The sequence below is a fragment of the Nannobrachium achirus genome (assembly GCF_963921795.1).
Source record: "Nannobrachium achirus genome assembly, chromosome: 6".
NCBI lineage: Eukaryota > Metazoa > Chordata > Actinopteri > Myctophiformes > Myctophidae > Nannobrachium > Nannobrachium achirus.
In genome coordinates this window covers 71,164,622-71,176,388 of record NC_137815.1, presented here as the reverse complement: position 1 = coordinate 71,176,388, position 11,767 = coordinate 71,164,622, and the positions used below count along the sequence as shown (strand labels likewise).

At 43.7% G+C, this 11,767-nt stretch overlaps 1 protein-coding gene across 1 annotated transcript; it reads right to left on the bottom strand.

The window, feature by feature from the left end:
- Positions 1–6,891: 6,891 nt before the first annotated feature.
- On the bottom strand, positions 6,892–11,493 carry LOC308287270 (neurogenic differentiation factor 6-B-like; the record flags this gene model as incomplete). The annotated part of the gene is made up of 4 exons (XM_080728386.1): positions 6,892–7,507; positions 7,744–7,886; positions 9,230–9,385; positions 11,212–11,493. 4 exons carry the CDS (start codon positions 11,491–11,493, stop codon positions 6,892–6,894), a joined length of 1,197 nt encoding a protein of 398 aa, XP_080584512.1.
- Between the last annotated feature and the right edge of the window lie 274 nt (positions 11,494–11,767).

The window sequence follows — 11,767 nt, the reverse complement described above, 5'->3', positions numbered from 1 at the left end:
CACGACCCCCAAAATACTCACATTTTAACTGACAAGCACTAAGAGTTGAAGCATTACATTTTGCATAAGACGGTTCTATTGTGAAAATAGCAGATCTACATGCATGTAGATTGGCTATTTTCACAATTTCTGCCTCTAATATTTGACAATTTGTTGTTTTAGAAAGTCGTTGAATTGTCACTTTGGAAATGTACAGATACCCTCTATGCACTTAAACTTTATGTTGGTTCGTTTACTGTTGAGTGACAAAACTATGTTGCACATTAAGTTAATCATCTGGGGACCCCCCAAAATAATTTGGGGACCCCACTTGCTTGGGATCCCGACCCACAGGTTGAGAACGACTGCTATAGACTCACCTGACCTGACTCACACCGTAACAGCTCTGCCCAGGATAGGGGGGGGGGGGGGGGGGGGTGTCTGTCTGTAGGGGCCCCTCGGTGGCTTGGGGCCCGTTTCATTTGAAACGGTAATTGCTCCTCTGCTCAGAGGGCCCGTGCTTTTCTGCGGGGGGCTTAATTTACCTCCTCAAATCCTCTAATTAAAACTAGAAGCCCCTCCACCAGGCGTCCCGACACACAGCCCCTCCAAAAGACACACACACACACGCACACACACACACACACACACACACACACACACGCACGCACGCACGCACGCACACACGCACGCACGCACGCACACACAAACGTACACACACAAACGCACGCACACGCAGAGCCCATCCAAAAGAAGATTATTAGGAATTTAACGAGGGGAATATGGCTTCCCGTGCCATCTGCGACCCAAGATCCATGGCACACCGTCTGGGCATGGCGACAGAGGGCGTGTGCGTGTGTGTGCGTGTGCGCGTGCGTGCGTGCGTGTGTGCGTACGTGCGTGCGTGCGTGTCCGTCCAACTGTCAACATGCTGTTTAGGATCGCGGTGGTCTTCTTTTTATGTCGCTCCTCCATTCTAGCAAAGCATCACACTGACTGAGCCATGAAATAAACAAATTGAAATGATCGGGATCAAAGGCCCGTGTTTCTGTTAATGCTAGCAATGTTAATGTTTGAAAGCAATACTGCCCGACATATCTCTACAGCAGGGGTCTTCAACGTTTTCAGGCCAAGGACCCCTTAGTTGAGAGAGAGATGAAGCAGGGACCACCACAACTTTTTCATAGATTCCATATAGTTTCATTGTTTGACAGCACAATCAACAGTGTATTTTGGACTCATGTCAATTTGTGTTTTCAGATATTTAACCACTTGAACCGTCAATACTTAATAAACTTGACCTTTTACTCTGTACTTAGTCTTCTCTTTTTCCCCTCTACACCAAAGCTCTTTGCCAAAAATAGCAGATCTACAAGTAAATCTGCTATTTTTGGCTAAAGTTCTGAGAATGTGGACGCTAGGGTTCAAGTGGTTAATATAAAAAAGGAGAAAAAAGTCACCCAAAGATTTGGAGGACCCCCTGTAATTAACTAAGTAAATGTACTCAAGGGCAACACAAGTACAAACGTTTACTTTATTTGAGCATTTATACTTTTATTATTTATACTTCTAATCTACTCCACTATGCCTAAGAGGCAACTTCTCCACTACATTTATATAAAAAAAACAAAAAAAAACACAAGTTTCAATTTAATTTGCAGATTTAGATCACTAAACATATAATGACTCAAGCCTTATTTTATTTTATAGGTGAGTGGTACAATGGTGCAAGTTGCCGCTTGTCAACTACCTCATTTCGGAAGGACCAACAAGCAACAATAGTAAGTTTATTTTGCCTTTCCTTTTTCCCTATAGTGTCTTTCTGCTCTTGGTTAAAAAGATACCCGTATCCAAAGGAAAAGGAGGAGGCAAAACCGCCCAAAACCCGAAATCTCACACGGGAAAAACCCGAAGCGCGAGTGCCCGTCAAGCTTTTCATTGGATTAACGTGCCTGTACATGACCAAGGGACATTAGCATTGCTGTATGTATATTTCTGAACCAGCTGATTTGGTCACATTTCATATTAGCATTGCTGTAATATGTATATTTTGAATTTAGACCCAGCAGATTTGGTCAAATAAAAATAAAATAATTATAATAATAATAATAAAAAAAAAAAAAAAATCATAACATTTAAATAAAATAAGCTTTGAGATTATTTTGTGTGAGAAAAAACTATTTTCTCTTATCAACGTATCACAGAAAAATAAGAAATTATTGGAAAGTCAAAACTGCCATGACATAGGCTACCTGTCTGTCTGTCTGTCTGTCTGTCTGTCTGTCTGTCTGTCTGTCTGTCTGTCTGTCTGTCTGTCTGTGTCTTTCTGGGTTTTTAGCTATGTATTTATTGATATCATGCAGGGTTGAAGTTAATTGCTTGGGCCAAACTCCAACTTGCCTTGGGACATAACAAACGTGTGCGCCCCGGACACACACACACACACACACACACACACACACACACACACACACACACACACACACACACACACACACACACACACACACACACACAAACACACAGTGTAAAAAAGGAGAGGTGTTTTTTCCTCTCATGTAATTATGTTATACAGCATTCTGAGTGTTAGTTCTACTTTTACTCTGTTACCTAAAATGTGGAACAAAATGTGTGTGCATGCGTGCACACTTCCTGTTGATCATTCACTGCTGATATTTTGAAAATGCAAATGACAGCCACTGTGCAGTGATGCTCACATCATTAACATCATTGATTGAATACTATTGTAGGCTAGAGTTATGCCCTTTGCACACAGACGCGTTTTTCTCGCACTGAAAAAACTGACAATTTTTTTTTTTAAGAAAACAATGATTCTCTGTGACCTCATGCACACCGGCTCCGAATTTGCCATGTGGCAGGTGGCTGCGGCTGTGCGTTTTTTTCCTGATCGAACCCAGTTCGATTTGTGCGTCTTGTCGCATGCGGTAAAAACGTATAAACTCCTTTTATGACTCCTCTTCGGATCCGCAGTGTGGATTCCGCACAGCCTTGCACACCAAACCAATGCGTTTTAATCGTGCAGCAAACGGAAAGAAACGCCACGGTCCTGTGTGCAAAGCCCTTTAAGGTTCCACAATGAGAAATCCCACAACTATTACGGGTAAAATAAAGACGCTGGGTTTTAAGTTATTCTATGTTTTTAGTTTCTTTGTTTATTTTTAGATATATATTTTTAGATTTAGTTCGTGTTGAGTCTGTGTGAGGGAGCATAAATGAATCCTCAAGCCTCTCGTTACAGAGCAGGTCAGGGCTGTTGTGGTGTGCATCATTCCTGGTGACACGTGGCCTGTACGACGTGTGTTTGGATGACAATGCAGGGACACATGGGGGACACTTCTGCCGTGGCAGGCTGTCAACATGCTGGCACACTGCCAGCCAGGGGCGTCACACCAAATTCTGGGCCCTGGGTACAAGGATTCACTGCGGGCCCCCCATGAATGTTAACTATTCGGTGCCGCACTGCGAGCTTGTAGATCTGCTGTTTTTGAAAAATCTTGAAAATGTGTGCAAGAAACCTATGTTTCCATGTCAGTGGTGCTCAAACTTTTTCATGTCAAAGGACCCCCAAGATGATATGTATTTGGCCACGGACCCCCATCTCAAAATATTTAGTTCCAGGGACCACCCCCCAGAGGCAAAATTTTAGTTACAAATGTTTGCTTAAAAAATACATATTCAAAGATTTGCACACATGTTCACGACTATTTCAAAAATAGCAGATCTACAAGCTCGGTGCCGCGCTGTGAGCTTGTATATCTGCTATTTTTCAATGGCTAAAGTTACTAGGGCCCCTCCACCTTGGGCCCGAGTAACTCCGTCCCACTCCCCCCCCTCCCTTGTGACCCCCCTGCTGCTAGCTTCACCCACCCACCCACGCACGCACGCACGCACGCACGCACGCACGCACGCACACACACACACACACACACACACACACACACAACCACAACACCACATGTATAGCGCGATGGTAAACCATGCTGGCATGCATGATCTCTCTGACTCTCTCTCTCTCTCTCTCTCTCTCTCTCTCTCTCTCTCTCTCTCTGTCTCTCTCTCTCTCTCTCTCTCTCTCTCTCTCTCTCTCTCTCTCTCTCTCTCTCTCTCTCTCTCTCTCTCTCTTCCTCCCATGTCTGCTAAAACCTTTGTGCTTTTGTTGGTGAATAAGGAATACATTGTAGTTTATATATGCCAGCCAACCACTGATTATTGGACTTATTCTCTTTTATTTCAGTGCAGTAAAAGCTCAACACAAAAGTGTCACAACACCGACTAAATTAAATCATTTGTGCTCTTACGCATAAGAATCTGTTCATTGTGTTTGTACAAATTCACCATTTTTTATTTACAAACATTTCATTTTCTGTACATAGTTTACAATATCATATTATAGTGTATCAATTATTGATAAACTCTGCGATTCATAACAAATTGGACGACAGGAGTTGAAAAGGAGAAAAGGAAAGAAGGCATGAAAGACATGAAGAAAGAAAGGAAGAGAGGAAATAACAGTGTTGATTCCGTTGACCAAAACTATGACGAAAAATGTTTGTCGACTGTGTTTTTTTCACTGACGAAAACTAAATAAAAACTGAATAAAAACTAAGCTGTGATGACTAAAACTAAGACTGAATATATTGACAATTTCGTCAACAAAATAAAAACTAGACTAAAATGTTGGGGAGGGACTAGTGGAGAAGAGAGTCATTTTATGTTTGGTTGCTCTCAGGTGTTGCATGCTGAAAATAGCAGATCTACAAGCTCACAACGTGTTGCGCTGCGACGCGTTGTGAGCTTGTAGATCTGCTATTTTCAGCACGCAACCAAGTGTAAAGTCAGTCATTACGATGCCATCAAGGCCTGCCAAAATACATTTTAGTTGACTAAATAAACTGCAGCTTTAGTCGCCTAAAATCTTATGACATTCAGTCAACTAAAACTAGACTAAAACAAAAACCTTTTAGGTGACAAAATTATGACTAAAACTAAATCAAAATTTGCTGTCAAAAACAACACTGGGAAATAAGAAATGATCAAGGAAGAGAAATGAAAAAGGGACAGAAAAACGATTTAATGTTCACCCATAAAGTCTTACTGCATTCATTTGTAACTGTGTGAGGACTGAGGGTACAGAATGTAACCAGATGGACCTGTAGCGGCTCCATGACACTGCCATAGTCATGAGATGGAGATGAAGAATAACATAAAGCCCAGACGCTTGAATCTATGAATAAATGAACAAACAAACAAATGCAACGAAAAACGAAACAAATAACCAACCAAGCATGCACGCACGCACGCACGCGCGCACGCACACACACACACACACACACACACACACACACACACACACACACACACACACACACACACACACACACACACACACACACACACACACAAACAAACAAACTGTAATTGTGGATGTACAAGCATTTCCAACTGTTTTCGAATTAGCTCGTTCTTGGCTTTAAATGAGAAGATAGTTTTAGCGTTGTCTTGAACGTACAATTACTTCAATTTCCTGAAAAGTGTGTGTGTGTGCGTGCGTGCATACTTGCGTGTGTGTGTGTGTGTGTGTGTGTGTGTGTGTGTGTGTGTGTGTGTGTGTGTGTGTGTGTGTGTGTGTGTGTGTGTGTGCGCGTGTGTGTGTGTGTGTGTGTGTGTGTGTGTGTGTGTGTGTGTGTGTGTGTGTGTGTGTGTGTGTGTGAGAGTGCATGTGCGTGTGCGTGTATGAGTGCGTGCATGTAGCCTTGTCAATTAACTGCAACCCCACATGACATCAATAGGTGTTGCCAGATGGTAAATGTTGAATTATCTTACCAGAGGCTTCAAATTATATTTGGAAGAAAACTTTTGTACACAGCCAAAAAAGAGAAATCACACGTGTACATAAGTAATTTCACAAATAAATGTGTATTTAGGGTGAGAAACAAGCTTGTTTGAATCTCCTATATGACAAAAATGCATCACATACCGGTATGCTGCATGGAGGCAGGAAATGTCCTGAGCCTGAAACTCGACTGGAATGACTTGGCCAGTGTTTTTAATGCCGACAGATCTAGGGTCAGATTGACTGATAGATAGATCTACAGATCTAGGGTCATATTGACTGATTTCCTGACTTACTTAGAGAAGCCAAAATGGATCCCGGATCAGCAGCCAGAGAATTCAGTAAATTCACGCTCTTTTTGTGATACGCCGAAATTATCGTACATTTGGCCATTTCGGGAATTATTAATCGTACAGAGGGTCAACTTATCTTACATCTGGCAACACTGTAGCCTATACTGTAAGTATGCTACGATACATAAGACATAGATAGATGCATGGATCAATATCTGTCCCTTGCTCATATTATGTCAACCTTTATAACAATGTTCTCCAGGCGGTCGTCGTTCAATTGAGCTGAATTAATGATTAGTGCATTAGATGACCAGTGACCACCTAAAATATATAACATCAATAATTAATGTTAGGGAGAAATGCATTCATTCTTTAAGACTGAGCCCATCATACAGCTCCTTATGGGTATACTGTGTACAGTAACTCAGAGAGTGCAAGTTAAATTAGCACTGATGATTTTACAGTGTAGATTGGGACCCAACCTAGTGAAAATAGCAGATCTACAAGCACACAGCTTGTAGATGGAGATTCTTAGATTTTTGTATTTTTTTATTCATGAAATAACTTTGAAAAATCATTGATTCTTTTTTTTTAATTCATGAAAATTGTGGAATTTTTGGGGATTAAAAAAGAAAATGTTTTTAAATGTATTCGTGACCCATAAAATTGTGTGGGGGTCCTTGAAATTACACACGTTGAAAAATCACTGCTTTACCCTCTTTCTCTCTCTCTCTCTGTCTCTCCCATTGTTCTTTCGTAGTTCTTTCAATCGTGGAAAGGTGTGTTTATCTCGTCGACGGGGTAAAACTGTCCTCTCAGGTGCACATCGTAGGGGTGGATGTCCGTCGGGGGGTTGGGGCCCCCTCTCGACATGGTGCCGCGCAGCGCGCCGCCACTTATCCCCCCCGCCGCCGCCGACGGCACGGCACAGTAGCGCAAGGCGGCGCCGTAGTGGCAGCTGTTCTTCCCGTAATCCCGCGCCCCCCCATGCCCCCCCACCTCCTCCTCGTGCTTGATGGAGAAGATCCCATTAAAATTCAGCGGGGGGCTGAGGGCGCCCGAGGCGGGCGCCACTACCGATCCCCCGCCGGCGTCGAAAACCGGGGGGCTGGAGTTGGAGGAGCGCTCGGGCGATGTCGCGCTCTCGTAGAAGGCGTCGTAGTAGGCGCCGTACGGCCGGAAAGGCTTGTCCGCGGTGGTGGGGGTCTCCACGTCGTGGTGGTGGTGGTGGTGATGGAGGTGGTGGTGGTGGTAAGGAGGGTACAGCGCCTCGAACGGCGACCTTCCCGCGACGAACGCGTCCTGCTCTGCCATGATGAAGCTGCGGGCGTTGAGCTGGAGGCAGCCGGCCACCAGGTTGGTGGTGGGCTGGGAGATCCCCCTGTGCAGGGATGGGCAGAGAATGTTAGAGAGGCAGGGGCTGACATTTCTAAAAAGGGTTCTTTTGGTGAAAATATCGAAAATACTGTAGCAGACCTCCAAGCTCACACCTTATATAAATATAAGGTGCTGGGAGTGAAAATTATAATGTAGGGGTGCCTCGGATTAAAAATATATTTATGGGGTGCCCTGAGACAAAAAGGTTTGGGAACCCCCTGCTTTACACCACATGCCCACCTGCAGAGGGTCTGGACGAACGTCAACAGGTCAGGTCTCTTCCCGGTGCTGAGGATGTCAGACAGGGCCCAGATGTAGTTCTTGGCCAGGCGGAGGGTCTCTATCTTGGACAGTTTCTGGGTCTTGGAATAGCAGGGCACCACCTGATAAAACAAAGGATTTCATTTTCTAAATCCAATGGAGCCAATGTAGTTAACTCGACTCAGATCTTAATTTTCATTGGTTTAGTCAGAAACATTCACGTCAAGTCATTTACCATGTATTGCAAAATGGAATACACAATAAGCAGATTTAACCATTTATTGCATAAATGGAATACAGTTAATCTTGGTGTTTAAAGGGCTCCGCGATAGGAGATGCTCCCTGAAATTTTGTGCAAGCTTTTCTGAGCATGCTAAGCAAAATCAGGGAACGCAAGCAATACCCCCCATAGGGATATCTTAGGAGAATAATAGCAATACATTGACATGTAACTTAGACAAATCACAGTATCTGAGCATAACATTAGTTTGAGCTTAGCCAGACTGATCGTGCAAAGGTGGAGGCTGGTGTGGAGGAGGCAGTAAGCAGCGAATGATTCCGAAGCTTCGGAAACCAAGCATAGGAAGAGAAAGCAAGCCGTATTTAAAGGAGCCTTCCCTACTGATTGAGAGCTTTGATTGGAGTATGGCAGTCATGTGACGTAATGACCAGCAGGTATGATAATGAGGTATGAGAACAGAGCTGACTGACATCTGACTACAGCTTGCAGCGACTTGACTCCCATGTCCTGCATAAACTAACACTGACGCTTCATTTTCAATATTTATAAAACCCACAGAGAAACCTTTAGGGCTGTATTTGAATGTCTTAAAGGAGTAGTTCACCCCCAAAATGACTTTTTTTCTATTGATTACTCATGCCATGGACTTGAGTTCAATAACATTTTTTTGTAATGGTTGCATTCCTAAGAGAAACATTTGATTATACTGTAGTACATTTACCCCCATTGATTCCAGATGGGGACCCAAATGCATGGCCCTGGATGGGGAAACTGTCAGGATAAGTTTACTATAATCAATGTTTTTGTCTTAGAAATGCAACAAAAACCCCAAAATATTATTTAACTCAAGTCTCCATGGCGTGAGTAATCAATAGAAAAAAAGTCATTTTGGGGGTGAACTACTCCTGTGAGTACCAGCTCTTATGCCTTAACTTAAGGGCCTGTCCATATTGTCTCCGACCAGTCAAGAGTTCCGACTTTCGAACGTGCAGCTCTCCCGAACTCTAATTCGGAGTAGGCCTGGTTTTCAGAAGATGCGAGTGACGTACTTTTGTAGTTGAACATTTCCGACAAAAGGTTCGGTGGTCGGAGACAGTTTTATCAAAATAGAGCTCTTAGTCTTTTTTATAGTGAAAATGTAAACACGTTTTCGTCTCTTTGGTGTTACACTGTTGTACAACAAAGTAGGGTACAAAGTTGTAATAGTGTATATAAATGCCATGCCTTGCGCAGGCTGTCCAGAGCGTGGTTCAGGCCATGCATGCGGTTGCGCTCGCGGGTGTTGGCCTCCATGCGTCGTAGTTTGACGCGGTCCAGGCGGCCGCGGGTCATCTGCTTCTTCCTGGGACCCCTCTGCCGCCGCGCCACGCCGTTCTCCTCCTGCAGGCAGGCAGTGGTGGACAAAGTAAATCGTCACTGTCGGGCAGAAACCTCATATATTACCAAGTTTTGAATTTGTACGTTTTTTTTTTCTTCACAAAGTAAAGGCCTTCTTTATCATACAAGACTGTCAAACAGAACTAGTGAACATAGCAGATCTACAAGCACACCGCGCCTCACGCCGCGAGGCGTTGTGTGCTTGTAGATTGTCTATTTTCACTATTTCAACTCGTTTTTAATGTGATAAATGCAAAACAAATGATTTTGGACATACCGGTACAAGGTTTCCACCTTGTATATTCAAAAGTATACACATTTTGAAGTACATTATACATTATCTTGTTGCGGAATTGAATTTAGGATATTTCCCCCAAATAATTTAAAACAATTTCACCAATTTTCAAAAATATATGGTGAAAACATCTCATCTACAAGCTCAAACAGTGTCATTTGGGTCTAGTATAGCAGGTAAATGTACTTAGTTATAACTAAGTACATTTTACAGTATACTGTCCTAACCAGTTCGCATATACTCTGAAGAATCGTGTCGCTTGAGTGTCCTTCCTTCCTTCCTTCCTTCCTTCCGTATCCTCGTGACCGTCCTTCCGTATCCTCTGTGATGTCAGTGTGATGTCAGCGAGTTGTGACATCACTTCCTGTACAGGGCGGCTACACGAAATGTGGATAACACTATATATGGAGATAGTCCAGTCCATCATGTCATATGGGACTACCGTCATAGAAAGTAGCCATTGTTAGGCCGGAGTCATTGGCTGTCTAAACATGGAGATGTGGATAACACTATATATGGAGATAGTCTAGTCCAATATGTCATATGGGACTACTGTCATAGACAGTAGCCATTGTTAATCCGGAGTCAATGGCTGACTGTCTGTGCAGGAAGTGATGTCACATGACATACTTTTTATGCCCATATATGAGTCCTAACATGGAGATGTGGATAACACTATATATGGAGATAGTCTAGTCCAATATGTCATATGGAACTACCGTCATAGACAGGACTAGACTATCTCCATATATAGTGTTATCCACATTTCGTGTAGTCGCCCTGTACAGGAAGTGATGTCACAACTCGCTGACATCACACTGACATCACAGAGGATACGGAAGGACGGTCACGAGGATACGGAAGGAAGGAAGGAAGGAAGGAAGGACACTCAAGCGACACGATTCTTCAGAGTATATGCGACCTACGGTCGCAAACAACAACTATTGTTTGCACTGTTAACCATGATTTAAAATGTCAGGATTAGGGGTGCAAAACAAACTATAGGCCTACTATAAAAAAAATATATCTGTAAAAAGGGGCACTCTTTTTTTTCTGTTCAATCTCTTTTGAATAGCGAAAATAGCTATGACGGTATGCCCAAAATAGGGATCGATTCTCAATTGACCGAATTCACGTAACACAACTTCCTGGTGCTGACGTCACGGTTGAAGGGGAACACCCTGCTAAAAGCCCATAGAGTTAACACAGAAATCACAAATTTAATGCAATTTCCGAATAGTACAGTATAAAATACGGCTAGCATGATCAAGAACACAAGATAGTAAAAGGCACAAAGCGTTATAATTTACTTTACCGTCCGGAATAATGATTTGTTGGCTTTAAGTCCAGCGATTTCTGTATTAATTTACCCTTCAAAGCTAACATCAGCACCAGGAAGTTGCTGAGAAATCTGCTGAGTGCGCGCGCGTGGGCGGGCCGTGAATAGGGTTTTATAATCGGTTAAATCAATTAGTTTGGTTAACTGTTGCACTCCTAGAACCAGTTATACATCTATAGTGGCTAACAGTCCTACCGGCTGGAGGCCCTCTAACCCCTCCTCTTCATCTTCTTCCTCCTCCTCCTCCTCGCCTCGGTGGTCCTCAGACCCTCCTCGGTGGGCCTCAGACCCTCCTCGGTGGTCCTCGGTGGGCTTGGCGGTCAGGAGGAGGAGACCCGCCGCCTTGGCGTGGTGGTGGTGGTGGAGGAGGCGGGGCTTACCGACCCGGCACGTCTCCAGCTGCGGGAAGCTGCCGCTCCTGATGGACGGGCTCTCCGGCATCTTAGGCAGCGACTCCTCAAACGGTAGAGTCAGCATTTTGGTTCCTTTGTGAGGGGGAGAGAGAGAGAGAGAGAGAGAGAGAGAGAGAGAGAGAGAGAGAGAGAGAGAGAGAGAGAGAGAGAGGGAGAGCGGGAGAGAGAGAAAGAGAAAGAGATAGATTAATTGTCTATTTGTCCAGGGACCACTCTAGCAGTGGCATCAGTTCAGAAAAAGCTAAGGTATGGCAACATGACATACCTTAGCAACAGGCACGATACTTTTATTTTAAGATACATTTTAGTTTTTCTCCCCGTTTCTACGGTTTCTTGGG